The sequence below is a fragment of the Halichoerus grypus genome, chromosome 4 (assembly GCF_964656455.1).
Source record: "Halichoerus grypus chromosome 4, mHalGry1.hap1.1, whole genome shotgun sequence".
In the NCBI taxonomy this organism is placed as follows: Eukaryota; Metazoa; Chordata; class Mammalia; order Carnivora; family Phocidae; genus Halichoerus; species Halichoerus grypus.
Window position 1 is genome coordinate 179,666,243 of NC_135715.1, and position 22,690 is coordinate 179,688,932.

Here is a 22,690-nt window from a genome sequence, read left to right on the forward strand (position 1 = left end):
CTTTAAAGCAAAATGTGGGTGAATGATGAGAAAGAAGTCAATAGGAGCAAAACAGTAAATACTCTTCTCTCACCTGCTGTCACATGCTTGTGAAGTTGCTCCTGGACAGTAAGTACCAAGAAAATAAAGAGATCACTTTAAAGGGACTTCACCAGGAAGTATGGGTAGCAATTTCATGCATAAAATTGGACTATCAGACTAAAAAATAACTATATTCATAAAAGCACACTCAAGTTTCTCATTAAAAAATTTAAAAACATTTTATTTGTAAGTTTTATACAAATTTAGCATTTATTATCTTTCACTTGGTAGTTTTATTATAATCATATAATATAAAGAAAATATAATTATTATTTTCACCAAGACCCACGTAAAATGTCCCCCAAATCCCTCAAATTTACACAGTGTGCTGTATCATTATGTTCGTTTTCTACGTGAGACACTGATGTGGAGTCTGAACAGCCCTCCATACAGCTCAACAGTGTCTAATGTGCATTATCCAATTTGAAAGAATACATGAATAAATACCTTCACCCCAAAATGGTGGAAAACTTCAAAGGAACCAGAAAAACTGTGTTGATTTATATAAAGTCCATCTCTACAAAACTTTTTAAAAATAAAGAGTTCCACCATATTGACAACAAAAAAGTGAAACCACAAATCTGAAGACATAAACATAAGTGATCAAAAATGACAGCTAAACTTCAAGCCATGCCATCATTGTAATCACATGATTAATCTGAGTAAATATTAGGTATTAAAAGCCCAATAATTCCTTCACATTCTAATTTGAGTTATTTCATGTTAGTAATGGCTCTATTGAGGAATTGATCAATTTTTTTTTCTGTTCTTGTGGTCTTGTTATTTTCCCCTAAATCTATCTGGCAAGATGAATCAAAGAGGACATTTTTCCCTCAAAGAGGACATTTTTCCTTCATGTTCTCTAAAGATCTACCATATAGGATCTTCTAGAGAAAGAATACAACAGCAAGCATACTCTTCTCATAGGAAAAGCACTAAGGGGCTCCTAACCACTCCAACAGGAATCATACCTGACCTCAAAACTAACATTAAAAATGCACAGACAGGACATCAGAAGTGGGACATCAAGACAGAGTATTACGAACTATTTCCCTATAATGCCTGATCACATTTACTACCTGGTTATATAGAGCTTTCATTCCAGGAAGCACGAATGCAACATACTCACCATAATAATGGTCAGCAGCAAAATTTGGGGCATGAGGAAATAAAAAAGAAGGAAGAGCATCTACCATATAGGCTGTAATAATATTCAATTCTCTAAGTCTAATAAACAATAAGTCTTCAAATATAGTAGGCATACAATAAAACATATTTGAAGCAAAATCTCTCAAGCAATGAGTGCTTGGAACCTCAAAAATTATTAAGATCATAGTAGTAATAATAATTACTACTATTGGTATTAGTCTTCATTATACTATTTTTATAGTAAGGGAAGTCACAGACACTGTATCTCTGAAGTCTCAAATCCTTATTAAATACATAGAGTTTGTAGGAAACACAGCCTTATCGGAATGCCCTTAATATTCAACTAAAAGGTAAAATTAAAACTTCAACTAGATGGCAGCTTCTAAGACATCAAAACCATTTAAGTCCCTTATTGTCTTTGGTTATTTTCCTTAATTCCAACCCTGAAAAAATAAATGAATTTAGGACATTAAAATCAGATACATTGTATCTGGACTGAAGTTACATTTTACTAAGCATATTAAAAATGTCTAGCATTATGTATGAGCTCTGAACTCTTAACAAAACTTGGAATTATTACAAAATTTAAAAAGCTAAACATTTAGAAAAGAATGATTGATATAACATATATTTTACATTCAAAATCAGGGGTTATTACAATGCACTTTTCAGTTGTCAGTAGAGGATCAAATGCAACAAAAAACATTGCGACACATTTATTTAAATTAGCTTAAAAATATCACACGGGTTCAAACACTGCAAAACAAATATTCAGTCAGTTGAGTCACGAAGCAGTTATTTGAACATCCAGACTACAATAAGTAGGTATATACAGTATAATACAGATATGTAATAATGATAAATATATTATGTTGAACAACCTTTTACTAGTTAACAAAGAATCCCTTTTAGGTGATTTTTGGCATGATGCCAGGGGCTGTGTCAAAGAACTGGACACCAGGAATTTGCTAATTTATAGGCTCCCAGCGTGTAGCACTTGGACTTTTCAAGTAGATGCATAGCTAAAACGTAGGCTTGTTCATATATTCTTCCATTGTCTGAAAGAGAAAAATAAATTAGAACAATTTCCCCTTAAACCACAGCCTTTAGCAGAAGGTGAAACCTTTTTCATTCCTTTACTTACTCATTTTTTGCTGTTACTGAACAGAAGTTCCCGAAACATATATGGACATAAATCTTTGCATCCTGATCAAGAACAGTGGTTCAGAGTTTGAGAATAATTTGCATACATCTCCATATGGCTGGAACTAAATAACTTTCAACAGAGAAAGAGCTGAGCTTGATCATAAAAAGAATGTCGGATAAGAAAAATACTAAAGCATCAGCGGCCAGCATATCACTGTTGACTTCAGATAAATATGCCTACTGAAACGATCATGAGAACCACCTCCAGGCACATGTATTAGAGAAATCTCAGTTTCTGCTACAGATTCTGTGCAAAACATCTTTTTACACTTACTGGCAAGATATAAAGGATAGATGACAATTCATAAGAATTTCTTCCATGTAGGGGCTCCTGGGTGGCTGTCGGTTAAGCATCTGCCTTCGGCTCAGGTCATGATCCCAGGGTTCTGGGATCGAGCCCCGCCTCTGGCCCCCTGCTCGGCAGGAAGCCTGCTTCTCCCTCTCCCACTCCCCCTGCTTGTGTTCCCTCTCTCGCTCTGTCTCTCTGTCAAATAAATAAAATCTTAAAAAAAAAAAAAAAAAAGAATTTCTTCCACGTATTTTGAAACTGCTTTCCTCCAAAGTATGCAAACTTTCTTCATCCCCATCAGTTGGCAAGTTTGCTAACACACCACAAGGCCATAATTTTTTTCCAGCACTTTTTAAAAAATGTTTGGACAGATTTGCAATTAGAGGTAGAGTTAAAATATACAGTGATGTTGCAAGCCCTTTACCATGCAAGACGAATGGACTTTCTCTTGCATTCTTTCCTATTGTAAACATATATATTTGTGTAACAGAGTGGTTCCTGGGTTGAATCAATAAGGAAGTTCAAGGGGGCAGCCTTGGGTAATGCCCCTGCCTTTTCCGTATGAGCCAGGGTCAGCTCAATCAGCAATGTGCAACCTGTTCTTAGGCTTGAATCTCACGGTACATGACTCACTTGCACCTGCCAGGGAAGACATTGATCAGCATGGGCCAAACTGAGCAAGGCCATGGCTAAGCAACATTGCTCAGAGGGTACTAAAGTTAGAAATCCGGTGTTCTAACTGGTTTTCACCAGCTCTGTTTAGAATTCCAGTGTTTCTCTGCTGAAATACTTGTGCTCAGTCATCCACACTTTCTTATAAAGCTCTTCTTACACCTCGCACTGGCCAACAGAAACCCACACCCTAAGACCTTTGCCCTGTATCTCCTCTTACAGAAGCCGCTGGTGTCTTTAAAGTTAGCCGGAGTATCACATTGGCCTGGGGCCCATGCCTATTTTGTAGAATCTAGAGTTTATATCATTAAAAAAGGAATACAAAGGGGCACCTGGGTGGCTCAGTCGGTTAAGCGTCCAACTCTTAATTTTGGCTCAGGTCATGATCACAGGGTTGTGAGATCGAACCCTGCACTGGGGCTCCCCCAGCATGGAGCCTGCTTAAGATTTCCTCTGCTTCTCCCCCAACCCCAGCTTGCACTCTCTCTCTCTTAAAAAAAAAAAGGAATACAAAGAAATACAAAATTGGGTATAAAGTTTATTTAGAATGAGAAAAGAAATAAAAGATGCTAACTTTTTTCAAAAAATTATTTATTTATTTGAGAGAGGGAGAGCACAGAGGGAGAGTGAGAGGGACAAACAGAGAGCAGGGAGCCCGATGTGGGGCTCGATCCCAGGACCCTGAGATCATGACCTAAGCCGAAGGCAGATGCTTTAACTGACTGAGCCACCCAGGTGCCCCCAGATGATAAATTTTTTTTAGAAGATTTTATTTATTTGTCAGAGAAAGAGAGAGAGAGAGCACAAGTAAGGGGAGCAGCATGCAGAGGGAGAAGCAGGTTCCCTGCTGAGCAAGGAGCCCGATGCGGGGCTCGATCCCAGGACCCTGAGATCATGACCTGAGCCAAAGGCAGATGCTTAACCGACTGAGCCACACAGGCATCCCTCAGATGATAAATTTTTAAAAGATGACAAATATCGCAGAATTCAGAACAACAGCATATGGTTTCCATTCATTAAGTACCTGACACACTTTATAATACGTTCATTGCATGGCTACATATGCTTTGCAGTTAGATATCCTACCTTTGCAAATCTCACCATATGAGCCTGCAGCCTTGGAAGGGGCTTGGGCCAACAAAAGGCTCTGGAATTGTCACTCCACTGACTTCCTGGTTCACTGGCCTCTAGTTATCGGCCCTGCTTCACAGCACTGGTTAACTCAGCCTGCTAAAGACTGCATGGACTGCCCTTTCTGAACAATGCTGTTCCCCAGATTACATGAACCAAGAGCACACAAGGTCCGTATTTTCTTGAGCTTGCCACTTTCAAGGTTGGAACAGACTTTTAAGAATGACACAACCTTAAAGAGCTCTGCTCTGGCCATTCATAAGAGGACCCAAATCTGTCCCTCAGGACCCCATCTGTTATCCATCTTGTACCCCCACATTTCTTGTGGATTCAGCACCGTATGCACTACAACTTTTTACTGCACTATGGTTTCGCTTAGCTGTTAACATGAGTTGTGCTTTTAAGGGTGACAATGTTGGGGTGCACCTAGCCATTTCTCACGCATCCACACATACACAGGCAAGATATCCTGTTTCGTGAACTAATGAGGTACATTTTGACCCTCGCTTCTCACCCTGTGGGGAAACCTCTTCTGTCGGCCGCCCCCGGCTGGCGATGCCAGGAATTGCAACCCCCGCAGCTAATGAGGACCATCTTTCCCTTTCAGCTTCTTTTCTCTTCTCACTCCGCACCACCGCCCACAGGTTGTCACCCTGAAAATAAGGCACCTCCTAAAGTCACCCCCAACCACTTAAACTGTTCTTTTCTTAATCCGTACTACTAATGTCAAGCCCCAGTACACTCAGAATAATCCTTGAGCATTTGGAGATTTAAGACTATGTATCTTCTTACTAAATATGTGAGGACAGCCTTTCTATTCTAAGAAACCTTTCTTGGGTAGGAGTCGGGGAAAGTTCAGGAGCTAAAAGCACAAGCAATATTACAAAGGCCTCCCTTAACCTTTAGTAGCTACATGTATGTGCTCAGGTCCAGAGAACAGGGAAAAAAAGAAAGCAGTCATTTTTTTCCTTATGTAATTATGTTACTTGCACCCCTTCATTATAAACATTTCTGATCAGATATACACAGTCAATTTCTCAATCAGCTCCCCAAACGTTCACTGATTCACTGACTTAGCTGAAGTACCCAGAGCCCAAGAGAGCACTGATAACACTGTCTCTATTTGGCAGGTGCTGTGATTTCACCAAGAGAGATTTGGAGGGCAGTCATGGCATGGCCTGCTCACTATGGGGACGCCGGGGCTAAATGGAGGGGCTCCAGAGGCCTACCCATCAAGACCTTCCACTTGATCGCCAGGGACATGAACTACCAGTTAATGTTTACTTGTGAAAGGGCTCTCTCCTGAAATCTGTGCTTCCCAGAGTTCCATGGAACCAGATTCACTGCAAGCTCTTTGAAACTCTATATATTTCTTACAGAGGAGGAATTCAAAATAATCCAGGTGTGTCTTGGCCCCAATTCAAAAAGCTTTAATTACTGTGAGTGCCAAAGACCCTGCTAAAAAGTCCCTTTCTCCTGTAAGGCTTAGACTCCACAGTCAGGGCCCTGAGGATAGAATTATAAATAACCCCTGGCATATTTTAAGAAAGGTTGTTCTGTGGAATTTCCAAACCACTGAGTTCTCAAGCACCTTGTAAAATTCCCTTCCTGTGGCATTTGGAGAGAGCCAAGTAAACAGCAGAAAGTTTAAGTGCATTTCTTGAGGCGAGAACAACTCTGGAAAGAAATGCACCAGCCTCCTAAAAGGCACGCGCAGACACTTTGGGGTACTGCTCCTACAGAGGTCTTCCTCAGGGTCCGTTCACCTGAGGACCGGTTCCCCTGGATGGGCAGGAGGAACTCATCAGTTCAGAGATGTGCACAAAAAAGGGGCTGGGAAACCATGCCTGATGTTGTTTTATTAACACAATCAGTATCTTCTTTCTCAAAAGGCAGGAAGAATGGCTTTAATGCCAATTTTTAAGAAAGAGTTTATGATCCTCTGGGATCTCCTGACCGGCTACTGTAAAACAGGCAAGTGGAAAGACCCAAGGACGCTGCGGGAAGAAGTACCCAGGGGTGGTGAAGCTGGGACAGAGCTCAGCTTTGTGCCAGAGCTGGTGGGGTCACCTCATTAGGGAGGCCAAAGGTCAGAGGGGTGATGTGCTCTTTCTTGGTGTCCTTGGGAGGAAGGAGTGAAGGGGCTGATGTAGGTGAGTCCCCTTACTGGGTACAATGCCAATCTAGCCTGCTTCTAAAAGACCCACTGTATTTTATATAAATATCACAGAACCAGGAGCACATGGATGCTTCTGGGCCCATTTATACCTTGGCAAGCAAGCCACAGTATTCTCAATTTATTTAGGCAAATAGGAGCACACGTGCAGCCTCGGCGGGAGGTGTGAGAAATTTTAATTAAAATGATAAATGCCATCTTCAATAATAAAGCTCTAATATCCCTGGCAAATGAAATAACAACGTACTCCTACTCTCCTTTCCCAGGGTAGCGCAGATATTTTAATGAAGATCTTTTTATACCTCTCGTAAAATCCTTGAAAAAAAAATAGCACCAAGCTTTTGATACCTTTTTGACAGTTAGGTATCCTCACTAAAAAAAAAACTCAGCCAAACATAAAGAACGAAGATTCTGGAGTCCAGCGTCCTGTGTCCAAATCTCTATTCCACACTTACTGGCTGTGTCACATCCAGCAGATTGTTTAACCTCTCTGTGTCTCAGTTTACTCAGCTTCAAAATGAGGGCAAAAAATGCTACCCACCTTTTAGAGTTATTGTGATAATTAAATGAGTTAAAACAGGTCTGCACTCAGCATAGAGGAAGCGCTCAGTAAGTCTCTGCCAACATATCATCATCATCACCACCATCATCATTATCATTTTCCCCCATGGCACCAAGGCTGGGTACTGACCTCCTGTAACATATCAGAATCTTCAATGGCTTGGACAGCAGATTTTTTGGACGTTTCCTGAATTTCTCCACCCATTATAAACTCGTCAAGGATAAAATAAGCCTTTTCGAAATTAAAGATAATATCCAGCTCACAGACCTGGTAGACAAAAACAAATGTTTTGATAAACTTGCAGGAATATCAGGGCAAACATATGTCAGCGTCTCAAGCTTTCTCAACAGTTACACCCATGTGGCATACCAAAGATAAAACCATCAGATGGTATCGTAAGGACCGAGAAACAGAACGAGGGGATCCCAGGCCTTCAGCAAAAGTAAAACCACATTCCATTAAGCAGGCCATGTCCCTAAATAATATTCCTTTATGTCACAACAAGAAATTTGAGACTTGGGACAGGAATCAGGCAGCATGAGCTCATATTTCCATCTGCACGAATAGAAGCCAAGTCCCCACTGCAAGTCAGGCAGAGGACAACGCCTCCTTCCTCCTACTCGCCTGGCTGGAAATCTTGGCTCCTAGCTTTAGGACTCTCAGAAGCTCGCTCTTCAGAGGCAAATTAGCTCAACTGTGCTAATTTTTCTCAAAATTATGTCACAAGCCAGTGGTTCTCAAACTTCAGAGTGTATCCGAATCCCCCAGAAGGCTCCTTAAGGGACACAGTGCTTGGGCCCCAGCCCTGGAGTTTCCGATTCGGTGGGTCTGGGTAAGGCCTGAGAGTCTGCCCTTGTAACTGGTTCCCAGGTGATGCTAATGAGGCGGGTCTGGGGACCACACAGGGAGAACGACTGTCATAGACCAAAACAGAGTCCGATAGATTTTGCTGTGTAAGTGAAGCAAGCGACAAGAGCACCCCCCTCCCCCAATAATCCAGATAGGGCTCATTTCCAATTCCCTGACCGGACCAGCACTCAGGCACTCTCCTGAGGTTTTCCTTCTCACTTATTCCTCAACTCCCCAACACTTCTGTTTCCGGTTCCACACCCTCTGGAAGGCTTCCACCTGCAAGTTTTTAGCCCTCCCCCTCCTTCACTTCTCAGCAACACTGGATACCCTTCACCAGTCTTTTTCCTGAAAATCCTCTCTCCCCTGCTCCCTGACTTTGGCAATGCCATTCAATGCCTGTTCCTGTCTTCCATCTCTGCTGAATCCTGAATCCTTCTCAGACTCGTTGGATGATCTCTACCCCTACTTCGCATTTGGCTAGGAAGTATTTATGGAATTCTCGGGACAGAATCAGCAAAGCCAGTCTCATGGCTGCATGTGTCTTACATTCCAGTGACCCACCTTCTGCTTAAATGCTGGTGTTTTTCATGAAAGCCTCTATCTTCGCCCTACGTATATTCTAGACAATGCCACGGATGCTCTACAGCTGTGTCTGGCATGCAGGTGTCTTAACAAACCCAGATGTCTAGCCCTGATCTCCTTCTGGGGCGAGTCCAATATTTCCACCTGCTCATTAGACCTCTCTGCCTGGATATTCCTCAGGCCAAGTCACCAGGTGCCAAACTGAGCTTAAGCGTATTCTTTTCCCCGTAGACCCTGTTTGGCTTCATAGCTGCAACCTCTATCTGTGGCTCAATCTAATTCATCCCACAGATCCACTTCTTTCCCCCTCCCCCTCATCCCTCTCTCTCCTTCAGTCTCATCCCTCTCAGTCTGGTCTCCACTTCCTATTGATTCTATCATGGAAATAAATCCCAGCCCTTCCTGTCTTCTCCCCATTCACCACCACTGCTCCGGCCTGCAGCCTCTCATGAAGGCCACTGCAATGACCTTCTAGGCGGTGTCCGTCCGCACTCAAGGCCAACAACCATTAACACTGTGCTGAAGTACCGATCTCTTTCCTCTCCTGTGTAGGGTCTTATGTTAAGGACAAAGCTTCCATTCCTCTGCCTGGCATATAGGACTCCTGACCACCCAGCCTGGGCGGGCTATCTGCTGCCCGTGTCAGCACTCAGCCACCCCGTGCTACACCCACACTCCACTAACTCACCGGGTTCTCTTATGCCTTTACCCTTTGCCCATTCCAGCAATTCCTGCAATGGCCCCCAGTTGGCCTTTTCTTTATTCTGCTGGCAAAATTAAGCTCATTTTTCAAGGCCAGATTCAAAAGTCAGGGGCACAATGATTCCACCGAAGCCTTTTTCCCCCATTCGGATTTCACACCGCTTGCTCTGTGTTCTCTCTTTTTGTGTATGCTGACTGATCAATCTCTGCCCCCCCAGTACTGTGAGCTCAGGCACAGACCTTATCTTATCAGTCATCTCGCTATCCCTGGTATCTAGCACATAACAGGACGCAGTACACATCTACAGGATAAATGAGTCAGTCATCACTTAGGCCTTGTTTCTATGATGCTGGGAATTAATGGCTTCCCAGACCAACAGTTCTCTGATGCTCCTGAGTACTATAACTTTACATAAAACCCATGTCAACATTTTAGCAAAGGGTTTAGGTCATACATTTACCATTTAGGTCAATAAGCTTGCAGACTCCACAAGGTAAACGGTTAGGTAAATACCGCTATCATAAATGGCCAGCTCAGAAAAACTCACCTAATTCATCTGCAAAGGTCATGGTCTCCTCATTCATTAGAAAGCAGCATCAAGTGGGTAAATCAACAACAAGTGTGTGTATATATCTAGAGCTACTTCCCTCCTCCCTCAACAGTCTATCTCTGCCTGCCCTGATGACATGGAAATTCCATGTAGAAGTTAGAAAGATAGAGATAGATTTCTATGGACGGCTGTGGAAAGAACTCCAAGATACATCTGTAAGGGCGGGGGGGGGAGAAAAAGTTGCAGAATAATATGCATAATGTCATAATATGCATAATCCCATTTAAAAATAAAACTGTATATGTCTAGAAGGATATGTAAAAAAATACACAATTTTAAATAATACAGATAAACAGAAAGAAAGCACAATAGATCAGGCATCCATGCTCATTAGAGAAGGTACGAGAAGCAAGCAGTTACCAGAGGTCAGAAGAGGCAGGAAGTCAGGAGTTATAGCAGCAAGAGCTGAGGAACCTCAGAGTTCAAGGCAGGCGTAGACCAGGAGTCCGAGACAGACAGGAGCCTCATTAGGAGAAACCAGCAATTAGAATCCTGCAAGATGAACCTGACAGATACTAATGCAAGTTCTCTAGTTCTCTAGGACTATCTCAAACCCCACTCTCAGAGAGGCAACCTGCAGGCTGGCCAGCAGCCATGGGGCAATTAATTTACTGCATCTAGTTTCAAGAGATGGGAATAAAGTAACATGGCATGCAAAGCCAGATACACACACACACACACACACACATACACACACACATACACACACAGAGGCAGCTTGGATATACAATTACTATCTCTAGATCATAAGGAAACAGATGCACAAGTTCCATTGAAATTATAGAGAGTTACAAATGAGCAACTATTTCATATATGGCAACTCCAAAATGCTACTTCTTTGGTTATTCTTTGATCCTAACCCCAAGGGGTTACTGTATCTGTGAGTAAGAACAGGGAATATCTCCCAGAGCACCTTAGACCAAATGCAGACCAATTACTCAAATACTTGTGAGTCCACCTCAAGGGTACTGTCCTGGTACATCAGGAATATGCCCTTGATGCTCAAATGACTGCATTTCATCTAATTATGCAAAAACAAGTGGTTTCCATGTTTATAAACACATGAGACTGTTAATTTCTTTTCTCATTTCTTGTGTATCTCTATTCTGGAAGAAAGCTTATAAAAGGCAGAAACAGTGATAATTTAATTTTACCCTTGATCTCTTAGCCTATGCTTTACTATAATCTGACCTGAGGGTCTACTCTTATAGCAGAATACATGATGCAGAAGATTATTTCTGGCATTTCAATAACTAAATACTTCTGGATAGAGTCTAAGAACCTTCTCTTACTAAATTCTGTTCTAAAATAAATACAAAAAGTTTAAATTATATACAGTAAATGTATAAAACCATACATACAATAATTACGGTTTAAGGTACAATGACATAGCAATTGACAGTTTGTAAAGTATTGTTAATTACACTGTCGCTTCGATCCTCACAACAGCCCCATGAGATTAGCAAAGTAAATATTTCTATTAATCTTTTTGAGTGTTATTTTTCTTATATGTAAATTAGAGATCTATCCCGAGCCAAAATCATGAGTCTGGTTAGTGAGTGAGTGGACACCAGGACCCAGCAGGACTCAGAGCCCTCCTCTTCCTCCCAGAAAACTTCCTAAATCAAGATCAAACCTCTCTGGGGCAGCAACACCCATACTCTCTGAGCACATCTGTAAAGACTCACACTACAGTCTGTAATGGGAAAATATGCAGGTGGCTAAATCCTCAGACAGACCTTTATCAACTGGGAGATTCTGGGGCATTTCCTCTTAGCCTCCATAAATTGGGGTTAATGCTGTTTACTGAAGATCAAAAGATTAACCAGTTAATCCTTGTAAATCTCCCTGGAATTGAAAAATGCTCAAAAAACACATAAATTAGTAGCCAGAGATTTTGATTTATCTGTCACAGGAAAGTAATATTTTCCAATGTTATAAGAGAAGCTCGTACAAAGTTTTCTCTTCGATAATATTAAGGGCAGAATTCCAGGAGACCTTCAGGATTAACACAAGAGGAAAAGAAAGCCAAAGAGAAATATATTATTCCTGAGATGATGTCAATGAGAATCAGTACTGGTAGGCTTTGCTCATCACAGTTAATTAATAAGAACTGAACACCTACTGGGCGGATAGCCTTGAATTGCTCTTAGCTGCTCTTAGCTTAATAAAAGATTCATTGAATTTTTTAGTGAATTAAATTTTGGTCCATAGGAAAGACAGAGCTTCTAAAGGTACGCCAAAATAGGATGAAAAATTAATGTTAGAGAAATAGGAATTCATTCTGATTCTCTTTATATCTTAACTGGGCTCAGCTTTGGTGAAGGTGATTTAGATTCTCTTAAGAAAGCAATGTGTTCTCAAATATCTAATATTTGGTTAGATAAGACTGACATCAAAATTTAACCTCCATTCACATTATCACAGTCAGGGAAATCTAGGAAAACACAACAGGTCAAACCAGAGTGCAGAAATTACGGGCAGAAGGCAGGTCCTGGGAAAGCCTGGGCCTCAGGAAAACACCTTCAGGCCTTTCTTTACAGAAGGCCAAGTTTGCAGTGGATTTCAAAATGTCAGGCTTCCTTTGAATAATGGAAAGCATAAAATTAAATAATCTCACGTTCAAAAACATGCAATTATACACCTGCGAATCTCTCTTTAAAAGATGAAAATAAACATGGGGAGCTAAGAGAAAGAGAAAGAAAAAATGGTCTGGCTGTCTTACTCTCTATACTGACCAACGACCTAAAATCTCCGAAGCGACATTTAAGGTCATCTTCTAACATCGTTTACGAAGGGAAATAAAGGGGAATAATAAGGATGAAGGGAGGGAGGGAAAGAAGATTCTTTCAAAAACCTTTCAAGTACTCACCCTTGTGAAAATTGTTGCAAGTAATCTGATAAAACCCTGGCCGATGCTGCAAATGTTACTCATTCCATTGACCAGAGCACAGAAAGTCTTGTGGAAGCAAACTGTCCCAACAACACTTAATAGAAATCCTCAGTGACCCAGGGAACAGGGAAGGGAGCATTACTGAGAGAAAATATATTCCAAATCCAATGATTTATTTCTTTTTTTTTTTCAAATTATGCATATTTTATTTTAAATTCTTTACTAGTTTTAGTGAGATATAATTTACATGCTATAAAATTCACTCATTAATTAGGATTTATTTCTTAAGACCATGAAATGGATGGCATGTTTCTGGAACATTTGCTAAAATCTGGCCCAGAGTTGCTCACAAGTGTTGAAAAATCAAACAACTAAATCCTAGGTCATGATCTCGAGACACTTGAAGTTTGGTGTTCATACAAATCTTGCACAAGTTAAGGATAATACCAGGCTGTCCCATGTGGTTGGAGCACTGAGCATATCAGGGATAAAAAGAAAGAACAGTGAGAAGGTTGGAGAAATGGTCTGGGACTGATGTTTAGAAAGCTTAAATGCCAGGCTAAGAAGTTGGGCTTTTATTCATTATAGATGATGGAAAGTGGCTGAGGACAACCGTCACCTGGATCCATGCATTGCAAGGAAGACGGTAACTAACAAGCCAGGAAAGGGAAGCAGAGAAGAGCCCAGAGGCATAAAGGGCCAGAGATGAGGTTTCAAAGAAAGGCAAAACTGCAATCCCAAGTAAACCTGTACTGGTGGGAGTGGAAGGAAAGAGATGGATTGTAGTCCCATCTGAATAGACAAAGGCAGCCTTTAGCGAAGGGTGGAGGAAGAACAAAGAAAGAAGCATTGAAGGATCCTGGGACATAATAAACTCAGTCACAAGACAGAACAGGTTTGCAGAAGATTATTTTAGTTCTTGACACGTTACGACGGAGACGGTTGAGAGAAGCCCAGAGAAGACTGTCCTCAGCAGACTTCTGGAAAGAGAGCCATCTGGTCATGGATTCCAGGAGGGTAGAAAGGGCAGGGGGAGGAAGAGAGCTCGGGGCAGAAACCAAGCAGGGGCCTTTAGAAACAGGATGAGAATTAGCAGAACTCAGGGTTGTGCCAAAAAAAGAAAGGGAAGCAGTGACGAGCAAGGATCCCGTACTACAGAGAGGTGAGGCAGGGGAAGACTGAAGAAGCATCACTGGTGTTGACCATTAGGAAGGGGCCAGTGGTAACTTTATGATTTCCTGGGAGCCATAAAGGTGGAGCCCAAGCTGTAAAGAGTGAATGAGTTCTAAGGATGGGGCACCTCATACAGGATATTACTTGGCAGTAAATGCATGGAGGTTAAATAGCAATAGGAAGGAAAAGGATTTTGGCTTCCTTGTTTGTTTGGCTTTTTTCTTTTTTTTACGTATAAATAGTATTAAAGAACACTTGGAGCTTAGTAAAAGAAGACAGAGAGGGGATTAAAAAGTCAAAATAGAAGAGAGATGACAGATGATGAAGAATGAGGAGGAAAACATCAAGGAATCCTTCACAATTAAATTCTTGTTCACTGAATGAGCTCTCTAGGGTGGTTGTGGTCTGAAGACAGAGAGAGACACGGCCTGCCTCTTGAAAGCTTTGGAATCTTTGTTTACAAAGAATCACAGGAAGGGGGAGAATGCCTCATATTCTGATCCTTGTGCAAATGCAATTCATATTTTAGACTTGAGAGAGAGAAGGAATGTGATAAAGACAGAACTGACGTAAGAGCTGAAACAGGGACTAATTCCAAACAGACCAGAACGACACTTACATTTCCAAAGTATTTGTCCAGCAACTCCACGTAACGATGCACAATCTCTAGTGTCAAGAGCTCATTGTCCTGATTTTCTACAGCACAGCAAAAATATAAACTAGCATACCTTGAAAGGAAAAACACGAAGAAAGAAAAGTAAAATACAATGACACATCCAATAACCTGAAGATGGTGTTTTCTGCAGTGAATATGCGAAGCTCCCTCTTCTCCAGAGATTCTCCCCATCCAAATCCAAGAAAGAAGTCATCATTCATCACATCCAATAGCCTCCCAATATGTGAAAGAGAATATATAAAAACAGAGTGGCCATTGGGTTATTTCGGTTAATTATATGAAAGACTCTCAACACCATTTTACCCTGAGGAACTGTTATCAGGAAGACAGAGTCCTTGGCCCAGAGTAATGGGGGTGTCTGCTCATGCCCCTCCCCTGCTTGTGAACCATCCTTTCTAAACTTCAAGCCCCTGACCCAGGCTCTCACCTCACACTCCTTCTGTATGTGACCCACCCTCAGCCCATCCAGTCTATCCTCTTGCCTAAAATCCTCTTTCCCACACCCATCTGTGTGGTTAATGCCAACTCCCCCCCTTAGCTCTGAGCTTGGATGTCTTTCCTCCGGGAAATCTCTAACCTCGCAGACAGGACTGGATGCCGGGCTTTGCACACCTGTGCCTCCCCCAACAGAGCACCTAGTGCTCTTCACTGCCCATTTCATGGCTTGTCTCTGACCCACTAGGTCACTGGCTTCCCAAAGGCAGGTGCTGAGTCTGCCTTGCTCATGTTCCCAGGTGCTGCAAATATCTGTTGAGAGAACTGCTAAAGCCTATTCTTTATACAATGGCTTAAATCACAAATGAACTCAAAGTTTTAAAAAGCCAGCAGGCAGACAGTAGGGACAAGCTTCTTGTTGACAAGTGCTTCCTGGGACTCTGCCTTGCCGTCCCTGGGATGCTTATTAAAAGGGGCCTTCACTGACATCTCTCCGGATGCTAGTACTAAATGCTTTAACCTTGGACCTGGCAGAAGCAGCTTTGCCCGGGCACTTCCTCGTAACTTACTCCATTAAATATAGCCTGCCAACTGGCCTCTGTTTTTGCCTTTCAGGTTTTATAAACACCTTTTGCAAGAGCCTTCCTAATGTGCATTTTCTTTCTGGGAGTGTCAGGAGGATGTTGAATGCAGGGTCAGGTCAGCTGGGTTCTGGTCCAGGCTTAGACATGAATTATCTGGGCCTCTATGAGCAAAATGGCTTTACCTCTTACGGTCTCAGTTTCCTTACCCATAAACTAAAGTTGCTCACCGGTATGGTCCTGCTATGGCAAGCAGGTGCAATAATGAGAGGATATGTAAGTTTTAAAGCCAGAAGGAGGGGCGCCTGGGTGGCTCAGTCTGTTAAGCGATTGCCTTCAGCTCAGGTCATGATCTCAGGGCCCTGGGATCGAGCCCCAACTCGGGCTCCCTCCTCAACACGGAGTCTGCTTCTCCCTCTCCCTCTTCCTCTGCCCCTCCCCACCCCTGCTCATGTGCTCTTTCTCAAATAAATAAAATCTTTAAAAAAAAATAATAAAGCCAGAAGGATATGGATTTGAATCCTGACTCTCCCAATTGCCCCTTAGTTCCTGTGACTGAAGACTAATTACTTAGAAACTCTCTGTGGCTTCAATTTCCTCCTCTGCAAATATGAGTAATAATGGCAATAATAAGAGCTGCCCTTCTCTCTAGCACCTTAACCTGCATTTTGTCCCATAGCATGTATTACTAACGGATAAGGTTTTGTTTGCCAAACAGATGAGTATGCCCCATAAGAGCAGCATTGTTTCTGTCATTTGTTACGGCATCCACCGTCATTAGAAGTGCTGGAAATGTAATAGGTGCCCAGAAGCTATTTCTTGAATGCACTTGTACATTATCCACATGTAGATTACATCCGTAGAATCCATCCTGGCACATGGAAAGCCTTTCAATAAATGAGAGTTCTTTTTTGCTAGTCTATTGATACAAATATTTGGGCTCCAGGCTCCAAAGATTTCAGTAAGTGATGCAACTGGTGTTGTAATAAAAAATGTTCAGGATTAAACAATCCAAAGCAATAATGAGAAAGACAGTTCTCATAAAGTTACTCACACCTTTTATAAACAAGTTTTAGCTCCTTCCAGTCAATAAAGCTGCTTGTCCTCTGACCACGAGAGAGAATAATCTGAACAATTTCCCGGGTGATCCTTTTCCTCTCTTTGTCAGGGAGAGTCGTGTACCATTTCTGCAGCCGTAATTTCCCCTGTCGACTGAAAAGCAATATGAAATGTATCTAGAACAAATAAAGGACAGAGAAAAACAGAACTTGATCAGCTAAATCATTCTACATAGACACTGGAAATTAAATGGCAGGGTTTACAAATGATGATAATTCTGAACAAATGAAAAAATTCTCACCAGCATGAAAACTATCTCATTTGAAAATTACATTTAACCCATCTGAGAACAAAGAAATGTGTGCGTCCCAAACATGGCTTATTGATATTAGAGGGGAAAGATAAGAGTTTAAAAAATTATCCCTTTTGGGAGTCACAAATTTACTACAGGCAGAAAAATATATAAAGGAAGAATGTAACTCTTTTAAGAAAACAATAAAATCTTCCTTCACAAGGCAAAAATAAAGTGTTAATAACAGTGGAAGAGTTTACTTAAAAAATTGCATCCCAGTTCCATGTCAAAACTATGGCAATATAGTGATAATAGAGGGGGGGAAAAAGGGAGAGAAAGGAGGGAAAGGAAGATAAAGCACTAGGAAAGGGTGAGAAAGCAAGAAAGGGGCTACATTCTCAGTCTTTTTTTTTTTTTAATAAAAATTGTATATATTGAAGGCATACAAGAGAGGGATCTGATACACATATCTAGAGTGGAGTTATTACTATAGTCAAGCTAATTAACATTTCATCTCCTCACATGGTTACCATTGTGTGTGTGTGATGACAGCCCCTGAAATCTAATCTCTTAGTAAATTTCCAGTAGTCAATCCAGTATTATTAACTATAGTCATCATCATGAACAGCAGATCTCTAGATTTATTCATCTTATAACTGCAACTTTGTGCTCTTCAACAAACACCTCCGCATTTCCCCCACCTCCCCACTCCTGGGAATCATGGTTCTACTCTATATGCCCCTATGACTTTTAACGTTTCAGATTCCACATATAAGTTAGATCATGCAGTATTTGTCTTTCTGTGCCTGGCTTATTTCATTGAGCATAATGTCATCCAGGTTTATCCATGATATCACCAATGACAGGATTTCTTTCTTTTTTATGACTGAAAATATTCCATTACACACACACACACACACACACACACACACAAAACACACACACATATATACCACATTTTCTTTATCCATTCATCTATCGATGGACACTTAGGTTAATTCCGTATCTTGGCTATTGTGAATAATGCTGCAATGAACTTGGAAGTGCAGATATCTCTTCAAGATACTGATTTCATTTCCTTTGAAGATACACCCAGAAGTGGGATTGCTGGATCACATAGTACTTCTATTTTTAATTATTTGAGGAACCTCCATACTGTTTTCCATGATGGCTACACCAGTTTGCATTCCCACCAACAGCGTTCCCTTTTCTCCAAATCTTCACCAACACTATTGTCTTTTGTCTTTTTGGTAACAGTCATTTTAACCAATGGGAGGTGATCTCCTATGGTTTTGATTTGCATTTCTCTGATGATTAATGATGTTGAGCATCTTTTCATATACCTGTTGGCCATCTGTATGTCTTCTTTGAAGAAATACCTGTTCAGGTCCTTTGTCCATTTTTTAATCAGGTTATTTATTTTCTTGCTATTGACTGGTTTGAGTTACTTCTATATTTTGGATATTAACCTCCTAACAGATATATGGTTTACAAATATTTTCTTCCAGGTGGCCGCTTCATTCTGTTGATTGTTTCCTTTGCTGTGAAGAAGCTGTTTAGTTTGATGTAACCTCACTTGTCTATTTTTGCTTTTGTTCCCCTTGCTTTTGGGGTAATATCCAAAATATCGTTGCCCAGACCAATGTCATGAAGCTTTCTCCTTCTACTTTCTTCTAGTAGTTTTGCAGTTTCAGATCCTACATTTAAATCTTAATCCATTTTGAGTTGATTTTTTTAATAGGGAGTGTCAGAAGGATCCAATTTCATTCTTTTGCATGTGGATAACCAGTTTTCCCAACACCACTTATTGAAAGATTTTCCTTTCCCCTTTGTGTGTTCTTGGCAGCTTTGTTGAAGATCAAACGAAGTCTTAAATGTAAGCTCTTTACCCCACTTTGTGGCTAACTTGGCTGAGAGCTTTAGAATAGACCATCTCGTGTAACAATTGTCTTTGTCATCATAATAGATTTGTTAACAATTTAGATAGTGTGTTGGCTGTGTTTGGAAGCAACCCAATCTTATTTTCAATTAAGTTTCAAAATGTGTATTTTAAATAAGGGTTTATATTTCAATGCATTTTTAAAAATTTAAATGAATGGAAGACACCATAACATGTAGAAATTTACTTTGGTACCTTGGAGGTTCAGCAGAGATGCTTTTCAGAAATTGTCAGATGGTATAATATTTATTTGATGGGAGATTAAGTTTTCTCAAGGCACCATGTGAGAAGTAGTTTAGAATCATAATTTATTTCGGGGCACCTGGGTGGCTCAGTCATTAAGCGTCTGCCTTTGGCTCAGGTCATGATCTCGGGGTCCTGGGATCGAGCCCGCATTAGGCTCCCTGCTCCGCAGGAAGCCTGCTTCTCCCTCTCCCACTCCCCCTGCTTGTGTTCCCTCTCTTGTTGTGTCTCTCTCTGTCAAATAAATAAATAAAATCTTAAAAAAAAAGAATCATAATTTATTTCATCAGGTTTTTGCTTTCTTTTCTTTTAAAAAAAATAAAATTCAGTAGGGGTTAAGTGTGTCATGGAGGGGAGAATGATATATACTGGAAGCCAAAATAATTAAAATTTTAAAAACTTTTTTTTAAAGATTTTATTTATTTGTTTGAGAGAGAGAGAAAGAGCATAAGGGGGGGAGTGGTAGAGGAAGAGGGAGAAGCAGGCTCCCCGCTGAGCAGGGAGCCCCATGAGGAGGGACTGGATCCCAGGACTCTGGGATCATGACCTGAGCTGAAGGCAGATGTTTAACCGACTGAGCCACCCAGGCGCCCCTTTAAAAACATTTTATAAATAAAATATTCACCTCCTTTTATTGAAGAGGTTTGGCTCTGAATATCAGGGCATAGGTCATAAAAACTCAGTAGGGGGTGATATCTGAGGACCAAAAGCAACCAGGCTCTTTCCTCAGAGCTCCCCCTACCTCAAACCTATAGAATTTGAGGTCTTCCTTAATAAGGTTATATTCTGTCTTAGAAAGAAAACATATCAAGTCAGGAAACGACAGATGTTGGCGAGGATGCGGAGAAAGGGGAACCCTCCTACACTCTTGGTGGGAATGCAAGCTAGTGCATCCACTCTGGAAAACAGCATGGAGGTTCCTCAAAAAGTTGAAAATAGAGCTACCCTATGACCCAGCAATTGCACTACTGGGTATTTACCCCAAATATACAAATGTAGTGATCTGAAGGGGTACGTGCACCCCAATGTTTATAGCAGCAATGTCCACAATAGCCAAACTATGGAAAGAGCCAAGATGTCCATCAACAGATGAATGGATAAAGAAGATGTGGTATACATATACAACGGAATATTATGCAGCCAAAAAAAAAAAAAAAACCAACTAAATCTTGCCATTTGCAATGACGCGTATGGAACTAGAGGGTATTATGCTAAGCGAAATAAGTCAATCAGAGAAAGACAAGTATCATATGATCTCACTGATATGAGGAATTCTTAATCTCAGGAAATAAACTGAGGGTTGCTGGAGTGGTGGGGGGTGGGAGGGATGGGGTGGCTGAGTGATGGACATTGGGGAGGGTATGTGCTATGGTGAGCGCCGTGAATTGTGTAAGACTGTTGAATCACAGACCTGTACCTCTGAAACAAATAATACATTATATGTTAAAAAAAAAAAAGAAGAAGATAGTAGGAAGGGAAAAATGAAGGGGGGGAATCGGAGGGGGAGACGAACCATGAGAGACTATGGAATCCGAGAAACAAAATGAGGGTTTTAGAGGGGAGGGGGGTGGGGGGATGGGTTAGCCCGGTGATGGGTATTAAGGAGGGCACGTATTGCATGGAGCACTGGGTGTTATACACAAACAATGAATTATGGAACACTACATCAAAAACTAATGATGTAATGTATGGTGACTAACATAACATAATAAAATAAAAGAAAAAAAAAGAAAACATTTCTTAGAATAAGGACTTGAGAACCAAGACATCGCAAGTGAGGAGAAAGCAAGTGTGAAAGCTCTGCTCATCTAGCAACTTTAAGAAACATCACCCTCAGTCTGGAATTTTAAATATCTGCTGAGAACACAGCATTTTCTTAAATACCCATTTCACTATCAGCACAGGTATAAATAATTCAGTAAGGGAACACAGTCACTGTTTTCTAAGAATTAAATTGAGAAAGGTATTTTTACTTCTAAGAAGAGATCATCCTAAAAGTGACATTCTAAAAGTACAAGGTGGAAAAAAAATTAAAAATAAATAAAAGTACAAGGTGGAATGGTGATAGAACCATAAAACCTCAGGATTTTGAGAACAAGGCTCAGCTTTGGATCATTACCAATGGATAAGTCTATTCAACTCAATGTCTAGCAAATGGTCAGACTTTCGCTAGAGAAATGAAATCCACACATTTTTCTTAGTGCTCACTTTGCATTTCCTCTCAGAAAAGATTTTTTCTTCCCATCTAACCTAAATCTCTTCTGTTACAGTTTAAGCCATTTTTCCCTGATTTTATCCACAGAGTAAATTAAAAGACAGGATGTCACAACCCCAGGAATAATAACTAACTCTACACATATTTGAGGATAGCCTTTCAGGCTATGGTGAATCATCTTCCTTCCAGGAGAAATAACCCTGGTTTCATGTTGTCTACTTATTGGTTCTATTTCCAGATCTCAAAATCATGCTTGTTGTGATTCCTCCCAGATTTCTCCATAGGCTAAATGTTACTTTTAATTGAGGGCACTCAGATCAATACCCAAAGTACCAGTGAGAGGCTGGAAGTAGGGCTGAGTTTCATTGTGGATTACTTTCTAGTTCTTCTACATTGCAACAGTCTCTCACCATCAGGCGCCTCCCTTCTTAAACGTGGATCAACAACGTAGGGCAATGAACAAAGAGCAAATCTTTTTTTTTTTTTTTTTTTTACAAAGAGCAAATCTTTATTCTAACAATGAGTTCAAAGAGAAAGGATGATTGGGAACCTGATACACACATCTATAAAGCCCATATAAAATATACAAATACATTCTAAATTCAAAAGAAGCAACAAATTGATTCAAATTTATCCCACAATTGCCTTGCATAAGACAGTGTTGAGAGACTTAGCCCTCTCGAGTTCTGCTCCAAGACAGACGTAGCTTGTGTTTGTGGTGTCTGGCGTCTGTCACACGTCCAGAGTTAGCGGTGTGGCTTGAGAGAACCAGCAGAATGAATTGTAGTGACTTACAAGAGTTCATCACCTCCAGCAATTTTACCCAATTTATCAGTTTAGTCATTCAAGGCATATTTGAATAATATGTTTCAAGAGGTTAATCAAACACCTTTATTGATTAGCATTAGCTAATTTATTAATTAATTTACTCTCAAGAGTAGGAAGAAAGCAATTGGAAGGGTTTTTTCAATATTTACAAAAAGCCAACTTACATTCAAGTGATGTCATAAACAAACTTCTTCTGACTTCAGAAAATAACACCCAGACATTCCCCTTCCATAGTACTGCTGAGATAAGAGAAGTAATGGAAAGGCTGACTGGTAATACCCTTCTGGAAAATGCTAACTCCAGAAATAACCATAAAATCCAATGAAGTATGTTGAGTGAGGTT

General features: G+C 40.8%; 1 protein-coding gene across 2 annotated transcripts in view; it reads right to left on the bottom strand.

Annotated features, from left to right (window-relative positions):
* Positions 1-249: 249 nt before the first annotated feature.
* The window catches only part of AP1S3 (adaptor related protein complex 1 subunit sigma 3), a 53,038-nt gene continuing 30,597 nt past the window's right edge, over positions 250-22,690 (bottom strand). The window contains exons 2-5 of one of the 2 annotated variants that reach the window (XM_036098712.2): positions 16,828-17,006; positions 14,699-14,807; positions 7,396-7,533; positions 250-2,288 (exon numbers count right to left, since the gene is read on the bottom strand). In XM_036098712.2, the coding sequence (XP_035954605.1) occupies positions 2,253-2,288; positions 7,396-7,533; positions 14,699-14,807; positions 16,828-17,006 (462 nt within the window). In that variant the 3' untranslated portion in view covers positions 250-2,252. Of the gene's footprint in view, positions 2,289-7,395; positions 7,534-10,373; positions 10,506-14,698; positions 14,808-16,827; positions 17,007-22,690 lie in introns of those variants that run through there. The other variant, XM_078071367.1, reaches the window with a different exon arrangement.